Consider the following 20764-nt stretch of genomic DNA (forward strand, 5'->3'; position numbering starts at 1 on the left):
GGCAGTGTTCGCGGCGGTGGTCGCGGCAGTGTTCTCCGCGTTAGTCCCGGTTTTAACCGCGGCGTAACCCGCAGCCCAACACGCTCCAACTTGAGCCCCAGCTCTCACACCAAGCCGGAGCAACGCCGGGCACAGGGCATCAGAGCGCCAGACAGGGGGTACCAACAGCCCGATCTCCGTCCAGGCTCCTGCCTCAGTCTCTCAGCCCCAGGAACGCCCCCATCTCACGTACGTGCGTGCGTCTCTACGCAATCATTCTCCCACCAGTCCCGAGAACATCCTCGTACTGTTTTGACTAATTAAACAACCTTGAAGAACGTCAACAAAGTACCTAATTTTTTAAAACGTCTCATGGTCCTGTCTGTTGGCACTTGGTGAAATTAATGCACAATGTCTCCAATGTAACTCTCCTTAAGGGACACGACATGCTTTGTTTTTTTCCATTACGCATTTAATTACAATTTTTAATAAGGCAATAATCCCCTTTTAATTTCATGGGACTCCTTAAAATATGTGTTTCCATCAGCTCTTCCGAACACCTCGAAGCCCCTTGTATCCTACGAGGACATGTTCTGTTGAAAGGTGCTTTTGTTTAGGAAAATAACATTTTTCATGTTTTTGAAGAATGTCGAGCCAACATTTTTAGGTTGGTAGGTTTGGCACGTAGTAGTCTATTCCATGAGACCTACCAGGTTGCTGAACCAAATCCGCATACAGAAAGTAGTGTTTGCACAGCTAGGTGGTGGCGTGCCAGGTTTCAGTTGAATATACAATGGAAATAATTAAGAGTATACTTCTGTTTAACTCGGCAACAAACAAAAAAATTAAAAGTATGAAGCAACATAAATAGTCGGTTTAGAAATTCGGTTTTGTGGATTTCTTTTACTGTCGCTGTGCGTTACCTTTATTAAATATGTTAACGAAGAACGCTCAGAACGGCTAGGGAGTACAATGTAGGCTTTCTCTGAATTAGAGTATGTTTTTCTTCCGATTATTTATATAAAATGTAGAAGAATCAAGATTTTATAATGTGGTTGAACTTTTTTTGATTTAGGAGGATGATCTATTTGTACTTCATCAGTTTAACGCTGATTTCGTGAATGGGTACCAAGGTGTTCCATTGTTGAGTTAACAGACATATCCAGGCACTAAAATGTAATCCCTGGTACTGTAGAGTATCTAGACACATCACGGAAATAATTCTTGCTTGGGTAAGATTTTGCCTTTGTCGTATTTTTCCTGGGAACACCTTATTGTCATGTGACACAAAAACGCACACTGATAGGTTGTTATATAACCTAAAATGCTAGTAAAGGTTTTTGTTGCTGTAAGTACACTGTTTTATCTAAAATTACACCAGCAGCTTTAACTGGATGTCACCGACTCCTGGTCCCATCTCTTCAGTGTTGACCCAAACGTTCCCCGGGGATGGTCCTGCTCTCCTTCTCCTCCACAAGCCTCTTTGCTGTTGAAATTGAATATCTTTCCTTGTACTTTTGACTTTGCAAACTCTGTATATATTTTGACGAAGCTTCTTGTGTATTCGCGTATGGAAAGAAAGAATAGAGATGTTTTGTTGATGTTTGAAGGATTTATTCCACCGGAAAATCTTTCGTTTGATCTTCAAGGGAGGTTCGTGAATCTGGAATGGCAAAAGAAAGACAGGTATTTTCTAGTTCACGCGATGTAGCCTTAGGTCATTTTAATCCTTGGATTTTTAGCGTAACACTGTTTAACTCCCATAGTGGCACGGTGCTGATCTCTCATTGCTTTGCGATCTGTTCTGGCACGCAGTAAGTTAAATATTCTGTACTCCTAACACTGGCAGAAATGATTCATCAATACAGGATTTATTTATTTACTTTGGGTAAGTGGCATGCAGGTGCGGTTACTCAAGAAGTCATTTTTCAGGTCACGGCTTTGAATCAATAATGCGTTTGAGAATATATTTTATTTCCTTGTAAAAATAATCCTGACAATTTTCTGAGCCCCCAAGCAACTTGTTACGGAATGACAAGCGAGTTGATGTAGAAGAAAATTAGCCCCTCAACCTACATTGTTGAGTTCTGCCGTTTTATGATTATTTTATGCATTTCCGTTTTTTTTAGTAGATGAGACACATGTATGTACCGTGTACATTATATTAGGGTATGTTTGTGTACTCTGTACTCTAGAATCTTCTAGAGAAGGTTCTTTTCCTTTACAAGTTTATTCAAGCTCGGCAAAGGGAGGCGTATAGGTTCTATTCCTCGTTTACCCAACTCTGCTACATAATAATTTAGGTTGAAAAAACACAAGTCCATTAAGTTTAACCTTGCTGCTGACCCTGAAGGAAGCAAAAAAAAAAAAACCCAAACACTGATGCGCTTTCCAGTTGTGCCTCAAAAAGGGTAAAATTTCCCCTTTCGTTCCAAAATGGCGTCCGATTACGCACTTCATCAACAAGCTATTCCTGTCCTCATAACCAATCACATCCTGGATATTTTTCATTGAAAAAAATGATCCATCCCATATTTAAGGGATCTATCGAAACTCATAGCACAGTCTGCCGGGTAGTAAATCTTTATTGCCCTTTTTACTGAGTTAGATGAAAATGAATTTCTTCATGTCTGAATGGATGCTTGTTCTTTGGACAGTCTTATTAATGAACGTGTCATCAGAGAGTGACTGGTATTGTCCCCGTATTTATTTAAAAGAATGAAAAAAATCATTAGGTATCCAGATTATTTCTATCATGAATTTAGAAGATCATTTGGCGCGTCACATGATCTGCTTAAAGTTAAGTATCCAGCAATAAAAACCTAATATCTGTCTATGTAACGATCCACAATGACAAGTTCGAGGCATTTGTAGTTGCAGTTGACGCTGGTTTTTTTTACAGGAGCGTACTCTTTGTATTTATTCAGTTTTTACTTTGTGAACATGTTGTGAGCGTCAACATTAACGTTATATTAAAATAGAATATTGTATTACATTTTATTTTTCTTCCTCTCCTGTTAAAAAGAATAAAATTAAATAAAAAAAAAAAAAAATTCTGTGCTTAGCCACCCCTAGACCCGGCCTTTAAGATGTGAAATATGTGTCTGTCCCAGAATGACATTTATCTTGAGAGTGGAATTAAATTCGGCCACAGAATCACGGTACTTATTAGGTATTTATTAGGAGACTTTGCCTTTTGCGCTAAAATGAGAGATTTCTACTATGTTGATTTTACATTCAACATTTTTTTTTTCTCATCTAATTGAACTTTTTACCGGAAATAGGAAGCTGTGTATTTGGACTATGCTTATAATTATAAATATTTATTATAATATTTATAATGTTTAAAATTATAAATATATATATATATATATATATATATATATATATATATATATATATATATATATATATATATATATTTATAAATATTTATAATATTTAACATCATGTGGCATAACCCTAACTGAATTTGGAGATTTTCTTGGAGAAATCTGTAATTCTCTCTGTCATGTTAAGGAGAGAGATTTATTTTTATTTAATCGTATTAAGTACGCATTAAAAATACCCCCTCAGAAATGAATCCGCTATACCATATTATATATCAATATATATATATATATATATATTACCTTTTTTAATCTGTGAAAGTCGACCGCTTTTGAGTACAAACACTGGTTCACGGATTTATTTAATCAAACGTACCGACCATCAGCCGCTATTAAAATGTTTTTGCCTTAAGTCGGCTCCAGGATCCGTATAGACAATATGGCAACAAGTCTTTACCTGTCTTCCCGTTGAGACGGTGAAGTCATTAATAAAATCGCTATGACCTGCTTTTTTTTTTATTTTTCTTTGAGGAAGAAAATTTGTTTGTGACTGTTGCCCATTTTATCTTCATTTTTCAGCCGACGGTCTCCATGAGGCATAGGATCGGTGATCTGGAAATGATCGATCAATCTTTCTCTGTCTCTCCCTCTCCATTGTTTTGAGAAGCTTAATGCATGCGCAGTGCAGCCATTAATCAGAAACGTGACAGGAGGGTGCAGGTGTTTTTTGTTTAAATAAGAGTGAGTCTGGCCCTCACGTTTAACCTGTATCATGCCAGAGGGACTTGAGATGTGACTTTTTATTATTTATTTAAATTGACCTTTCAGAATAATGGGTCATTGGTCCCTCAGGCCGCAACATGGTTTTTTTAACGTAATATTCCCTAAAACAGGATAGCTTTGGATGAGAATGAGTTTAAAGGGCAGCTATTTTTTTCACTAATTCACTAAAATTAAGTTGGAAGCGTTTGGTTTTAAAGTGAACCTCGTGTAAGCCGAGATCTTGTGGCACAGCCAGCATCTAACCATTTTCCTGGCCTGGTGTTCTCTCCCTTCACCCATCTTTACAAAGACCATCTGAACTAATCAACGGGGCAGAAAGGCTTCAATGGGGAGGAATATTCATGAAGATTATGAAAACAGGACTTTCAGACAGCCTTGACAACTAGGCCTACACTGGCCATCATGGGCCATTGGCCACCATTGAGCCATACTATCCATCATAAAAACATTGTGTGTGGCCTGTCATATCCACCCGTCGGCTATACAAATATTATTGGCAGCCACCGGCCTTAAAGTGCCAGTGCCGTCTCGTCCCCAGTTCACAATATTCTACACATAAGGTGTGTTTCTGTTTACATATAGTGTATATACCATTGTGTTTTCTTTAGATCCACGTTAGATCTCATAATCTCTGTTGCAAACTTAGATTCATCATCTTTCTAGGAGATCTTGGTAAAGTCTGCTCCGGTTGCTGAGATTGTATTCAGATTTCAGGATTTCATATAAGTTAAATTGTGTATGTTGGTTTTTGAGAGCAAAAACAGTGCAAAGGTGTGTGACTGTATGCTGAATAACGAACACGACTTTTAATAAAGAACCACCACGCGCCAAAGTCACCCGGTGTTACTTCAATGTATTGATGGCTTGATTTAATATTTAGTATTCAGTCTGTTTAAATATACTTTGGTAAGTAGTAGTTTGTCTTCTCATCGAATACTTATTTTCTCTTTTGTATCCAGTAAGCTGGATTTGGTGTCGTTAAAGGAAGCTGTTCTGATCTTGTTTGTTCATCTTGTTTGTCTCGTGCAGGTGGTTAGATGCAAACCATATTGACGCGGTTCCCGATGACAGCTTTGAAGGTCTGGTGCAGCTTCGCCATCTTTGGTTAGACGACAACTGCTTGACAGAGGTCCCAATTCGGCCACTTGGCAATCTCCCATCTCTTCAAGCTTTAACCCTGGCGCTCAACAAAATCACCCACATCCCCGATTATGCGTTTTCAAACCTTTCAAGCCTCGTCGTTCTGTAAGTATCTATCCAGAATAATTAGGGGCTCCATGGCGACAGGACTAATATATATTTATATATTTGAAGCCCTGCATTATACGAGTCACAACCCTTGAGTTTAACATGAAGTTTGTGTGCTTCTTTGGAGGGTTTGATCAATGTATAAGAAACCGCTAGTATTCCCGCCAGTACTGAAGTACTTTCAGACCACCATTACTACTGGCATTTCCTGTTTTCTGTTATAACAGATGTAAAAATACAAACCGTTTGCGACACTAGGAACAGCTTTTATCCCATAGTAAAAATGTTTTAATAAAAATTATGCCTTCTTGTCGCTGCTGCAAAGCGTCAAAGACAGTTCATGTGTTCTTCCCATTTAAAATAAAACACGCAAAAATAATTATAGATTGTGGTTATCTCTGCTACAAAGATTCTTGGCGATTTTTGTAAAAGTTTTAATCTGACCGTGTCTTTAATATTTAATATCTTTAATATTGACTAAAAACAAAATACTATAATATATAGTGCAGTGCTAAAATGAAAAGAAAAAATGTTTGGTATCTTACAAATGTTTATACCATCAATATTTATTTTGGGTTAACATTTTTTTATTATTATTTTTTATTTTTTATATAGACATCTTCAAAACAATAAAATAAAAACTCTTGGGAAGCATGCTTTTGATGGCTTGGATAACCTGGAAATATTGTAAGTAATACTTAATGCATGATCTGATTTCTGTGGTGATGATTATGTAGTGTGACCAAATAATGCTTCCCTCCCGCTCCAGCTTTTGTTGCTGTAGGGTTTGCAAAGATATGCCTTATCAGCACATGGTTTGATGCTTTTAACGAGAAGACATAGGAAGTGGGCAGAATTATTTTTTTTATTTATTTTACATAGAAAAACAGAATTTGACAACCGAGACCCCCAGATATGCCTTATACACCTCTATATGCCGCTCTGCCTGCCTGATATTCCTTTTAACCCCCTATATGCCACTCTGCCACCCTGATATTCCTTTTAACCCCCTATATGCCACTCTGCCTCCCTGATATTCCTTTTAACCCCCTTTATGCCACTCTGCCTCCCTGATATTCCTTTTAACCCCCTTTATGCCACTCTGCCTCCCTGATATTCCTTTTAACCCCCTATATGCCACTCTGCCTCCCTGATATTCCTTTTAACCCCCTATATGCCACTCTGCCTCCCTGGTATTCCTTTTAACCCCTTATATGCCACTGCCTCCAGAAAGTCCTTTAATGCCACTTGTACCCCGTGCTTCAGATTAATTGGTGTTTAATGGAGGCAGCCAGTGGCACTTCCGCCGTGGCTTCTATGAATGAGCACCGGAAGGTCATGCGATGCCGGTGGCCAAAGGGCAGCCATATTTCCCTTTCTACCATGCCACACAGAAGGCAGCTTTACTACATTCTAGTGAAGGTGGAAGTGTATTTGTTGAATTAGTTGCCTTTATAAAAATCAAATATAACATGACTTAGTTGCATGTTCCTCAAAAGCCAAAAATTGTTAAATCTACGTTTGCTCATTGAAAGGTAGGTTTAATCCTTATAATAAAAACCTTACACTGAACTTTATTTTTTTTTTTTAACAATATCTGTATTCATATCGTTCTATTCACAGACGTAGGGCTATATCTTATCGGACTACAGGGGAGTATCGGAGAGGTTTACAAACCCATGCTATTACCAAGCAACAATTTCTAGGCTGGTTCAGAAATATTAATCACTGATAAGATAGTAGAGGGAGTAGCAATAAAAATAGTTTTTAATTCCTTTCAAGTTAAAATTTAACATTGTAGATGAAAACACAGCTATTTTGTGTGGGAGAAGGTGCTTGGGGAGGGTAAAGATGGAAGATCGAAGAGAGGAGCGGAAATAATGTCAATTCCAACAACTTTATCGTACAATCTTAATAGGAAACCTAAAGTTATAATGGCAGTTTATTGTTCTTATTGCTACTTTTTTATTATACATTATGCAACTTTTTATTTTAAATTCAGATGTCCACATATACTTATAAACTTTAACAAATCAACCAATGATTAACAGAGTTAAGTAAAACTGTTGACAATGTATTTTACACTGAATTTTTTAAATTAAATTTTAAGGGTCGTTTTTTAGCAAAGAAAAACAGATAACTTAGGATATGATTTATTAAAAGGCTTTTAAAAATAGATTAAAGAGAATTTCTTACAGTTTCTTTGGAAACCCTGCCTGTTTTAAACATAATCATATCTACCTCGACTTCCTTCTTTATTTTTTCTTTTTTTCTTTCTTTTTTTCGTTATCGATTCACATGGCTGGCATTGTTTGTTGTACTCTTACAAAAGTATATACAATAGTGTGTGTATTTACACAAGAACTGTTTGCTTTCAAATGGCATAACCATAGCAATAGCCTTGATAACTACATTTGAACATACATTTTCTTGATATAGTTATCACTAAAAGAACAAAAAGACTTGTTGATATCATCAGTAAACACTCCAGAACGGTGCCAGTCTGCTCTGGGGATTAGAGGTTAAAAAACAAATGGCTTCTTCTGTCTTAGCTCCTCCAACTCTTTTTTTTTTTTCCTTCTCTGAACGATCGCAGTCACAGTTTTGGAGCTACATACTTTGAAATATTGATATAAACTTCAAACGACTAAAGTTACTACTAAATGTATTTGTTATATAGCAATATACCATAAGTATGAAACTCTCTTCTTAATGGACTAAACCGGTCTAGTCTGACCAATTATTAAAGAACACCATCTTCTTTTTGGGCCAGAATTATCGGAATGTCTGCTGCGAAAAAAGTCACAGTAACCGTTTTCCTTCAAAATTAGTGGATTTTTTTTCTTTGTTTCTTGCCATGTAAACATTTTAGGGAAATATTTAAAAAAAAAAACAAAAAACACTTTTTGGTTACAAAATAGCCTATTCTACAAATGTTATAGAAAGTTCAGCGTTTCCAAAAGTCAGGTTTGACCCGCAGTCTCTGGATGAAGCCCGGCTTCCATGCGTCTCCAGATCAGTTTATTCTCCTGGTGGGGAGGGGGGGCATTTGGCCACGCCCATTCCCCCCACTTCCCACCTACCCCTTGCTGTCTCCTATCTCTTAAGGTCAACCAACCCCATCCCGATGTGTCAAGCCCCACCCCTTCATGCAGCCACTCCCCCATAAAAGGGAGCACTCCGGGTAGCCTACCCTGGGAAGTTCCCTGGTATGCTGACGTGTACAATTTGCCATACATTTACATTCTGCAGAAGATCGTTCCTAGGTAACGGCTTTCTTAATTTTGTTGTAGGGACCTCAATTATAACAACCTTGTTGATTTCCCTGATGCCATCAAATCACTGCACAACTTGAAGGAATTGTAAGTACTGCTGTTTACAATAATTATTTATGTCAAATGTAAGTAAGCGGAAGACGTTTGATACCCCTAGAGAATTTAGCAATATTGTACTAATGGTTTAATTGATGTTGACCATATACTATATATAAGCTGTTTTTGAAAATGTTTTTGGTGCGTTGTTTAAATTTATTTTCCCAAATTGTTTTATTTAGGAGCTTCCACAGTAATTCCATAACAACCATCCCCGATGGAGCATTTGAGAAAAATCCATTGTTGAAAACTATGTAAGTGAGACTAATGACATCAGCTGAACTATATTAGTATATTTATTATAAAAGTATATGTACGTGTTTTGGCAGTATTCTAATAAATCAAATTTAATGGGTTCAAAAACGTATCTCATTCATTTTGAGAAGGTTCTCAATTCAATCAAGCATTGACCAGTAGACTTCTTTGGTCATACTCACTCCTGCCAGGAGATTCTGATTATTGTTGCAGAGCCATTCCATTAACGAACTGTTCTTTTGACTTTTTTCAGACACTTGTATGATAATCCTTTGTCTTTCGTTGGGAATTCGGCATTTCGGAACTTATCAGACCTCCACTTCTTGTAAGTACTTGTCTACCCTTTTCTACAATGTGTGAAGTGAGGTACTTGACACAGCAGTCTACTTTCTATAATTAAGTTGCTTAACTCCAGGGTGAACCAATGACCTTCGAAAGGCTGAGGAAAATGTCATTATGGTAGATCAGCTTAGGCAGCGTGTCTTCTGGACGATAACCTTATTCAACCGCATTTTTAATGTTACGCTTGAACCAATTATTGGAACAAATCCTGTGTAAAAATTAGGACAACATGCAGTCTTTGGTATTTAAAACAAGGATCACAGTTTTCTTTTAGTGCTCCAGATGAAAAGACCTCAGAATTCCCAAAGCTAGATGTTTTCCATCTTTTTTTTTTTTTTTTCTTCTCTGTTCAAAGTTGATACCTTTTTATAGGTTCAACAAAGAGTCTCAATTTTTTAGTCTTTGACTGTTTCATTTTTCAGTATTCATATCTTGTCATTTGTTGTTGAATGATTTGGAGTGAGATGTTGACCTGCCAGAATCTTCTTTCCTAACTGCGTGTTTTCAAGGCTGATTCTAATAAATTGTCTTTATTTAGGGTCATTCGAGGAGCAAGTAATGTTCACTGGTTTCCCAACTTGACAGGAACTGTTAACCTAGAAAGTCTGTAAGTTTATTAAAGAGGCTGCAAAGCCAATTTTTCCCCCTAACTTTTGTGCACGTTCTTTTAGTAAACTAAGCTGTGCTGCACTCATTTACTTTTTTGTCAGTCAGTACCACCGGGTGTACAAGGCCATGGCAAGCACTCTATCCCAGTACATTCTCCCCAAGGCATGCTAATGTGTCATCAAGCGAGATAAATGAGGTCATTTGGTAGTAAATACATTGGTAAAAGTCTATTCTAGTTGTAAATGTTTAGCTGTGATCTGTCCCAGAGTAGGCTACACTTCTAGGGCAATGGCTTCCCAAGGGGGCAGGGCTACCCATGCACATGGGTGGGACTAGCCTCAGGCAGCTTTAAATGGGCTGGGAGTTGGAGGAGAATTGGGCGTGACCAAGCACTGCTGTCCTGCTTAGAGGGAGAGGGAAGACCCCGTGGAAGCAGAGCTTTACCTGGAGACTCCAAGTCAAACCTGAGAAGTTCCCATGTAGGGATTTTTTCATCCACTTAAAATCTGATGTCATTCACTTGTCTGAATGTTTGTGTTTTGTCATCATATTAATGGAGCAGTCAGCATGAAATCACAGTAGATCTGCACTGCATCCTTCTACTTGTTATCATTCCATCTTGTTTAAATATACACGTCTGATATGTTTTACAGGACCTTGACAGGCACAAAGATAAGGAGTATTCCACTGAAGCTTTGCCAAGAGCAGAAGATGCTTCGAACTTTGTAAGTTCACATATAATCCCCTTGCTTCCACTTTTCATTCCTCTCGCTAAATTATTGCAGTAAAACAAAATTCAGAGGGCATAAGGCAAAACATTTTTTTTTTTACTTTGAGGAGATTTTAGCAATTTTGTTCACTTGCAGAATTTAAGGTATTTTCCACAGTATAAAATATATAGATAGAATTCAAACACGTTTTCCATAATTCACTATCTTGCCTATCTGCATAGGGATCTGGAACTACTGGGAGGGCAGTAGATAAATGAAACAGCCTCCCATCAGAAGTAGTAGAGGCTAATACATGCATCAGATGGCTCCTGAATCTAAGACGAGATCAAGGCCTGATGACGATCTGAGTCTTTCCTTCAGGGATAATGGACAGGCTAGATGGTAAACTTGATTTTAGATAGAGAACACCATGGACAAAGTCACAACATTGAACTTTGGAACATCTATGATGGTGATTCCTGTACAAAGCTAGCGAAAACTGCCAGGGCCAGCAAGACCTTCAACTCTTGGTGATTCAGGAAGTAGAGGGTCTGTGTTGGTCTTATCTGCTCAACATTGGCAACAAAAAAATTTGTATTTAAAACCGCATGGTAACTTTCCCATGCATTATTATCTGTGTGATACGTGCTTGACATTATTTTTTTATCATGTGATATGTAGGTACAGCCACGCTGTACTTGGATAATAAGAAAACCTTACTTTTCCCCCCTTCAGGGACCTGTCCTATAATGAGATCACGGAGCTCCATGGGTTTGAAGGTTGCAATGCCTTAAAAGAGGTGTAAGTATACTAATTGCGTTTCCCAAAAGCGTTACCATTAACTGCTGATTTAATTGCACATCTCGGCATTAATTGCCCCATAAAGATTAAAGTAAAAAATGCCTAATAATTTGGGCCAAATATAAAGTTTCCAAGTATGTTCATCATATATTTATTCTGCTTTTACTCTATAAAAATATCGGGAATAATAGCGTGTTGGGTGTTAATTCTTTTTTTTTTTTCTTTTTCCCCCCTCTTTCTGAATCAATCAGTTATCTTCAGCATAATCAAATCAAAGAAATTCAGAACAAGTCACTCCAAGGCCTTACATCTCTGCGTATACTGTAAGTACAAATCCTTTGGTTGTTACGAGTTTTTAAGAAACGTAAAGATGGGCAGCTGGAATATTTAACTCAGATAATCCCAAAACTTCCTTTTTTGTAAATTTTGGTTTAGCGTCCGCATTATAGATTTTACAATTTTCTTCTAGTTGCGCTGTAAAATATTGGTCATTTGAAATAGTGAATACTTCTTAATACAAGTTTATATTAATCATATTGTATACTAGAAAGGTTCAATTGTATCCAATCATCAGTCTCCTGCGTTTCCTCCGAGTTCTGCTCGGAGTTATCTTTTTAAATATTTATGAAAAAACACAACGGCGCTATTAAGAAAGAAGATATTGAGATGCTTGGTCTTGAGCCATTGAAAATTACTTGAAATTGTATTAGATTAAGGAAGCAGAGCAAGTAGTTGAGATATTGTAACTGATATCGCTGTACTAATGAGTGATTTATTTTTTCTTAATAATTGCAGAGATCTAAGTCGAAATTTGATCCAAACAATTCACAATGAAGCCTTCATCACACTCACATCAATAATTAATCTGTAAGTAACTTCTTTTTTTCCCCTCTTATGGCCTCTTCAGCCAAGGAATAGGGTCTGTAATTTGATGAAATTACTGTGGAGTCATTTTTTTTTTTTTTTTTTTTTTTTGTTAAGAGGATTACTTTCTGAAAGTATTTCGTAATTCTGAAGATCCCTCTGGGTACAATATCTCGAAAGTATAGTAATTGACGTTAGAATGACAATTGGAGGTTTAAAATTGGTTTAGTCTGAAGAGTATGTAACATTTACAAAGATTCTAGAGATATGTGTTTTTTAAAGAGTTTTTTTCGTCCCTCTTTTTCCCCCTAATTGCCCCTTTTTTTTCTAGGAGCTTAGACTCTAAACACAACCCAGACTCTCTCCTTGGTTATTTCAATTAATTAAACAATAAAGGAGGGATAAGACTGAAGATATTGTCGCAATGACTATCGTTTTATTGATCTTTCCAGAGACCTTAGTTTTAATGACCTGACATCGTTTCCAACCGAAGGACTCCATGGACTGAACCAGCTGAAACTGACAGGAAACTCCAAGTTAAAAGAATCCCTGGCGTCTAAGAACTTGTTGAAACTACGGTAAACGGTCTTTAGATCCTTATATGGGCCACATAAAGTTATACTATGTTTACAAATGGGTGGCTAACCGCTATAATAAGTTAATATTGCATTTTGTACCGTGGTTAAAATTCCATCTTTAAGATGTGTGTTCAATTTCCGTCCATCCATTTGTATGGCTGGATGCCTCTCTGAAAGGGATAGATAGTAAAGTGTTAAAGCTGGTGGATTTACAAAGGCTAAGATCAGGCCCAGACTGGCCATCTGTCTCCGAGGGCAAGTGTGCTGCTCCAGTGGCTGGGATATGCCTGCCTGCGACCATAGAAACGTAACACGGGGCTCCGCGTATCTGGCACTTTGGCGGCCATTGCCCTTAAAGTCCCAGGGTAGCCTCGTCATCCCCAGTCAGGCCCTGGCTGGGATACAATGACTGCTCTTTAACATGTCATTTTTGGGTTAACGTTACCTCTTAGGGAGATAAAAAATGTACACGAGATATCTGAGCAGGTTTTGGCCTCGGCACAGTTTGAAGACAAAGTTTGTACCCACATGCTAGCGCATTGGGGGGTAGCTTTTAATATGCCATTTATTTTTAAGGTCGCTAAAAAAAAAATGAAATTCAAGACTAGTTTGTCTGAACTTTCTGGAACGCTGCCAGCGTCAAAGAATAACTTGATAATGGAAGGCTTTACTATCCCATAAAGTGAAATTTCTCTTTTAACTGTTACAAAATTATACTGTAGTTTAAAAGGACTCCGCGGGAAGTCATATGACGCTGGCAATACCGTTTCCTTGAAACTGTGGTTAAAAATGCACTGACGTGCTACAGGCATAATAACAAGGCTTGTAAAAATTACTTTCTGGATATAAGATGCGTCTCTTTACGACGGTGACGACTTAACTGCTGGTGGGATTTTCTTGCTTCAGTTTGATGTTAGGGTCCATAAAACTATGTGGTCATCTTATACTGGAGTTTGCATTTTTATTTTAACATTTCATATCGTTAGAAAATTGATTACAGCTTTACAATATTTTTTTCTCACTTTTCTTGTAGGTCTGTATCTGTCCCATATGCCTATCAGTGTTGTGCGTTTTCTGGCTGCGATGCCTACTTGAACTTGGCTACTGATGATGATGCCTCCAAGTATCAGAGGCTTCTGTTGGACCATGAGAAAGGTATTTCTTAAATATGGAGAGGGTGACTTCTTTTTTGTGTTTTAAAAATAAACCTTCACGTCCAAGGCATTATAAAATGAATCTTCAGAAGAACACGTATTTTGCCCAGAGCTGACACCTCGTTAAACTCACAGGGCGCTTGTTATGCTGAAGCTTTTATATTATTAATCATGGCAAGTTTTACCCGGAAGGCTCAGATTTTGGTAATTTAACCATTTTAGTAAACACTAGAAGAAGGAACCCAAACTATTTTGGCCTTTCAGTAAGTAGACCATTAAAGTGTTCCATTTTTCTACCCTGCCTTTTGATGCTGTGTGCAAAGCTGAAAACGTGAAGAACCCTCTTTCAGACCTCTTGGGTAATTAATAAATAAATAATATTACTTATTCTGCTGGAACTAAAAGCCAGGTTATGTAACAAGTAAGCATTTTGTGTGAAGTAGCCTTGGTTTCTGGGCCAAGTAATAATGAGGTTGTCATTGTCTTGTAGATATTTAGCATAACGTGTAACACAGTGTTGAGCAGGTGGCGTCCAAAGGCTCGGTATATGTACATACACCAGATTCCAGCTACACGACTGTAGAGCCAGAAACATATTTACTTATATAAGAGTGATATGCTGTAACGTTAAATTATGTTTGATTTCTGTTTAATTCTGCTCAAGGTACATTGATTTTCTTTCATGTCACTCTTTTTTTGATCATCGTTTGAACACTGGGTGTGACAGCATGTTTGCTGAGCACATTTATGCTGAAGGGCATGCATCCTTGGCAATAAAAGGATTTAAAGCTCATTCCAATCTGGAATATTTTTGTGAATAGCGAGGCACAGTTTTCTGCCTTTTCCTCCCTTTTGAATGTTTTTTTTTTTTTTAACTCAAACATTGACATGAAAGCAAGCGTAAACGACAAAGGGATTTAGCCTAAGTTGCATCAAGCTTTCTCCCAAAATCATAGCTAAAGGGTGTGGGACCTTTACAAACCATAACATGGAAATAAACCAGTGTGATGTTGGGCTAAACTGTACTGGATTCTGTAATTGAACTTAAAGATTCCACGTCTGGTAAAACAAGTGTTCTGTTGAATGCATGAAGTATTGTAAGGGATTACTTCACATGATAATACTGGATATGAAGTTGGAGTGTTGGTTCCTCCTTGGTTTAACTCTATTACAAGGCATAATTAATCAGAAAAACCCGTGGATCTCTAACAATTATTTTCTTCAATAGGTACAATTGATCCAGATTACATCGGCACAGAAGAAGATAAAGAACACGTTCAAACAGTTATTCACTGTAATCCATCCACAGGTGATTTGAATAGCAAATGTGTGATTTTTCTCTGTATTCTTACGGTTTCTTTTCAAATAATGTAATATAATTTCTGAAAATGTATAATTGAATTTTCTTTCATTTCAGGTGCCTTCAAACCATGTGAATACCTCCTCGGTAGCTGGATGATCAGACTTACTGTGTGGTTCATCTTCCTTTGCGCTGTGATCTTCAATTTCATTGTCATCCTGACTATATTTGCCTTTTGCTCTTCGTTGTCCTCGTCCATGCTCCTCATTGGCCTGATATCCATCTCCAATCTTTTCATGGGAGTATACACTGGGATCTTGACCGTACTGGATACAGTTTCTTGGGGACGCTTTGCAGAATTTGGCATATGGTGGGAGACGGGCAATGGTTGCAAAGTGGCTGGATTCCTTGCAATCTTTGCTTCAGAGAGTGCCATCTTCTTCCTGACCCTGGCAGCCATTGAACGGAGTTTATCTGCCAAGGATATCATTAAGAAAGAGAAGAGCCAACATTTAAAGAAATTTCAGGTGGCTTCACTTGTGGCGTTCCTGCTTGCTGTAGCTGCTGGCTGCCTGCCATTATTTCATGTTGGAGAGTTCTCCGCTTCTCCTCTTTGTCTGCCTTTCCCTACAGGGGAAAATCCTTCTTTAGGATTTACTGTTACTCTAGTTCTTCTCAACTCGTGTGCTTTTCTGATCATGGTGATAACCTACATGAAACTGTACTGCTCCCTAGAGAAGGAAGACCTCTCTGAGAATGCAGAGTCCAGCATGATAAAGCATGTTGCTTGGCTGATCTTCACCAATTGCATCTTCTTTTGCCCGGTGGCATTTTTCTCCTTTGCTCCGCTGATAACTGCAATCTCCATTAGTCCTGAAATCATGAAGTCTGTCACCTTGATATTTTTTCCTTTGCCTGCTTGCCTCAATCCAGTGTTATATGTTTTCTTCAACCCCAAATTTAAGGAAGACTGGAAGCTATTGAGGTGGCACTTGACTAAGAAAAGTGGTTCGGTCACTGTTTCCACAAATGCTCAGAGGGGATGTGTCACTCAAGATTTTTACTATGACTTTGGCATGTACACACACCTACAAGGCAATTTCGCAGTATGTGACTACTGCGAGTCTTGTCTCCTAAAGATCTCTCCTACTTGTAAACACTTAATAAAATCTCAAAGCTGTCCAACCCTGGCAGTTGTACCCTACCAACGACCTGAGAACTGTTGGTCAGACTTCGGCACGCAGTCCGCTCACTCAGATTGTGCAGACGAGGAAGATTCTTTTGTGTCGGACAGTTCAGATCAGGTACAAGCCTGTGGTCGGGCTTGTTTTTATCAGAGCCGGGGTTTTCCGTTGGTTCGATATGCATATAATATACCAAGGATGAAAGACTGAACCCAACTTTCTGCACTTAATTCTGTGAAGAGTATAGCAATCCTGAAAGAGCACAACTTAGTCATGACCTAAAGGCAAGGGAGCACTTTTATAAGCACGTCTCTTATAAGAAGGATTCTGGAACTTCTAAGCTAAACCTCTTGTTTCCGCGAGGTGCGCGGTGGGCATTGCACTGCACCCTGCCAGCCGGATGCTTGCAGGGACGTGGACAGATAAAACAGTGTTTGCCCCCTACTAGAAATAACATGTAAACCAAAATTTGTACCTAAATCTGCCTTCTAATCTGTTTAAGGCAGAGTTTGGTGCCTTTATTTTTATACAGAATATTGTCATTTTATATGTGTCTTGTCTCGTAATGTAGCTTTGTTCCGAGGGATATTTTGTCATTTGCTTGCAATGTAGCATCAGTCATTATTTTTAGAATGCTGTATTTTGATACAGCAAATTATCAGACATGTTCTTTTCTTGTTTAGTAACTCAGGTAATATACTGCAAGCCTAAAAGCAAACCGGAATATTCCCTTAGTCCTGATAGTGTGATCAGATGTCTGGTTTGTCTTAGCGCCATATAAGCAAAACATGAGAATAGACGGGCTGCGTTGACCTGCACAAAACAGGGAAAACAATACAAAACAAACGGCAGAAGCGATCTAGTATTTTATGTCACACAAGTGGCTGACAACTACAATGAGAAATACAATTATAAGGTTGGAGGAGTTGTATTAAAAACCCTCTGGATAACAGCATAGAGTCCTTCGGCCAAGTGGCCAACTGGACACAGATCATACATCATTACAGCGGATTAGAACCTTTTATCTTCCTAACTTTATAACTAATATCTTGGATCATATTCACAAAATGGCTGTGAATATTAAAGCCAGGGGGCAGGTTCAGCCAATGGGCTTGGAAGTATGTAGGCACAAATATAAGTTTGGCACGCTGGCTTAGTAAGATGATCAGTTCACACTTTCTAGTCTACGCAGTAGACGCTAAACCTCATCCGAGGGATTGAATGAGGACAGAAAGTATCTTATCTGGACTGTAACAGTATCAAGGACTTGGCTGCTTCATAATACAGATGCATGTGGCCATATGTGCCGTTGTATCCATGCAGGCATATGTTATATTCGTATAGACTGTGTCAAAAGCTCCTTGATATCGAATGATAACGTATGTTTAAATAGTGTGCCACAGGGAATTACAGTGATGCATCTCTGGTGCTCTGCATGTATGAATATGTTACGCCAATCTTTCCATATGTTACCATATGAACTATAGTTCCTAACATAGAGAGGGAATCCTGGCAAAATCTACAACTTATAGTCAACTGCCGCTCGCTTTTAACCATTTAAAAGCCATTCCTTTTTAATGATTTATATCTGCCAGTTAGTCTCTCTTACCGCAGCCGTGTCCTAAAAGTTACCATCTTCTGCTAAATTTACAACCTCCTTAAAATATGGAATATTTTTGTTTCTGATCCTTCTTTTTTGATGTAGTTAGGAACAAATCCATCTGATGTAGATTACTACTCTTGCTGTGCCAAGGGTGTTCATATAACATTAGAAAAAAAATGTGGGTCGAAAAGCACCATATAGATCATCTTGGTTATATGTACATCTACAAACCTCACAATTCTGGCCTTTTTATCCGTGGTTTGTGTGATAAATACTAAATTTCATACAGTTATTTCATTTTATGAGCACTTAACTGCATATCCGGTATTTTCTATACCAGAACCAAGCTTTGCATATTAGCAATAAGGTAAATTCTATACTTAATTCTATCCAATAATCCGAGTAGCGCTTACAATTTTTCTCTAACTGCCAGATCGGTTGAATGTAAGAAATCGATGTACGAATGAAGCACAATTTATTGATTTTTTTGTTTTCCACATGCCTGTTTGTCCTCTAGAGACATTCCTTTCTAAAAGTGAAGCTAGAATACGGTTTTACAAATTCAGCTGTATATACTTCTTTTTTTATATTGTACTGTAAATTATTCGAGAGCGCGCCTGGTGGGATAAATGGCTTTGGTTTATTTTGTCAATGAAAGCTACCTCCTAAAACTATAATGGCTGCCAGTAGCAAAATAAATTTTGTTGATATACATCTTTTTTTTGCGTTGTAAATAAACCCTGTTGTACATTATCTCTGTAATAAAAAAAATGTTGTATATCAATCATGGGAGGGGTTTATACTCTGTATATTGTAATTTTTTTATATGACAGAATATTAACAAGTAAAGAATTTTTTGTGTATTAAAGTGGCTTTGGATGAGTTTGCTCTGATATGACCTTTTTTGCAGGTGGCACTCCGTGATGAATGGAGTTTTAATATGGAAAGCCTTGGCATCATCGTATACACAGTAACACTTACTTTGTTGGTAGATATGAACCATTTGGCCCGTTTTGTCTGCCTGTTGCCACAAAATTGTTTACAATATAAATCTGGCCAATCTGCTTGTTTTACATAATACTTATGCCGGAGTAACCTTGGGGATGTTGGCTTACGTTGACCAACATAACCAAGAGGCCAGATAACTTCCAAGGATATAAGTAAAATATTAAGTGTGTAATGCAAGCTCCATATATCGAAGCCGATTAAAATAAAAATACAATGCTATTAAAGAGAAGAAGTGTCCGGGATGACAAACATGCCAGAATTTATTTTATACATACATTTTGATATGTCCATTGTCTTTTCTACAATCTATTTTGATTTGTATCCCATTCGATGCCACTCATCTTCCCTTTTAATCTCTACTAGACTCTTGCATTCGGATTTGTATAAATTGCAAATTTACCAAATTTGAGGGAAATTGGCGATTTGTACAAAGCCTTGAAAGCAAGGCCCAACACCCATATGAATTGGACGAAAATGTGGCAAAAAGCTCCGAATTTTCATACAAAATATGTGGGGCTCTCATTCACTCACACTCTTGTTTCAATGCATTTTCCCCAACCACTTTTGCATCTTATTCTTAGTCTTCTAACTTTTATATTGTCCCCCCTCTTCAATCTTCGTCAACGTCGGGGGAGAGGATGTCACCGAAAGCACAGTCTTTTTGTCCAAAGTTGAACTCAGGACAATATGGTGGCACTTTTAGTGACGTCCTCTCACCAAAAGGCTTACAAAATCAATGTCACTCACCCTGCAAGGTTCAAACACGACTCACCACTCTAAGAAAAGATGTACTTTTATTGAATTATGAGTTCATGCAAAAAGTGCCAAGCTCTGAGACAGAGAGAGAGAGAGAGCCTCCTCTTTGTCATAATGAAGCATGAACTTTGTGGGTCCATGGGCACAGCTGCACGAGTATAAAAACGTAGCATGCGGTAGCTTGTATCCAGCCATCATTATATCAAAAATCGGCTTAAAGTGCCAAGACCACTCTGTCATTCCCAGTCTGGCCCTGACATAATAACTTATCTTCGATTCTCAAAAGTTGAGTGAAACTGATTCATTTTTCAGTTTAATGTGTCAATTCATTGCAGCTCAGGCATAAATAACCCCTCAGTAGACAAAAGGGGCAGCCTATGGGTTGTTTGGGTGGGGAAAACATGAAGCTGTGAATATGAAAATGCCCATAGCAGAAAGGTTTATGCACTAAATGGAGAAGTTTGCAGTAACCATTTAATTTGCTGCATTAAGATGGGTCAACCCCAGTGTGTGTCTCCTGCAAGATGGCCTTGGTTGGTCCTGCATGATGCGTGGTTAACCCAGTGTGACTCTCTATCCATTGAACTATGCATTATTCAAGGCAAAGTCACTCCATGCCCCAACTCAGGGCCGCCCCAAGCGCTTTTTTTTTTTTTTTTTTTTTTTTTTTTGAAGCGGAGGAGAGAGAGAGAGGGGCACCGAGTGGTTTTTGCTTACCCGCTCGGCGCCCCTCTCTCTCTCCTCTGCGGCGAGTCTCCCTGTTCGGTCTCGGTGCCGGCTTGTAATGCAGAGGACATTTTCCTGTTTTGAACCTGTGCCACCCTACACAATGTAGCAGCGCATGATCATCTTAAAAATCATGTCATGGCATTTCAGAAACGACATTCCAG

General features: G+C 38.2%; 1 protein-coding gene across 1 annotated transcript in view; it reads left to right on the forward strand.

Annotated features, from left to right (window-relative positions):
* Positions 1–18592, forward strand: part of LGR4 (leucine rich repeat containing G protein-coupled receptor 4) — a 54633-nt gene extending 36041 nt beyond the window's left edge. Inside the window, exons 5-18 of the mRNA XM_053449165.1 lie at positions 5121–5336; positions 5955–6026; positions 8633–8701; positions 8893–8964; positions 9219–9290; positions 9846–9914; positions 10570–10641; positions 11362–11427; positions 11679–11750; positions 12223–12294; positions 12744–12869; positions 13903–14024; positions 15252–15332; positions 15441–18592. Coding sequence (XP_053305140.1) covers positions 5121–5336; positions 5955–6026; positions 8633–8701; positions 8893–8964; positions 9219–9290; positions 9846–9914; positions 10570–10641; positions 11362–11427; positions 11679–11750; positions 12223–12294; positions 12744–12869; positions 13903–14024; positions 15252–15332; positions 15441–16717 — 2458 coding nt within the window. The 3' untranslated portion in view covers positions 16718–18592. The remainder of the gene's footprint in view (positions 1–5120; positions 5337–5954; positions 6027–8632; positions 8702–8892; positions 8965–9218; positions 9291–9845; positions 9915–10569; positions 10642–11361; positions 11428–11678; positions 11751–12222; positions 12295–12743; positions 12870–13902; positions 14025–15251; positions 15333–15440) is intronic.
* The last annotated feature ends 2172 nt before the right edge of the window (positions 18593–20764 follow it).

The sequence above is a fragment of the Spea bombifrons genome, chromosome 10 (genome assembly GCF_027358695.1).
Source record: "Spea bombifrons isolate aSpeBom1 chromosome 10, aSpeBom1.2.pri, whole genome shotgun sequence".
NCBI lineage: Eukaryota > Metazoa > Chordata > Amphibia > Anura > Pelobatidae > Spea > Spea bombifrons.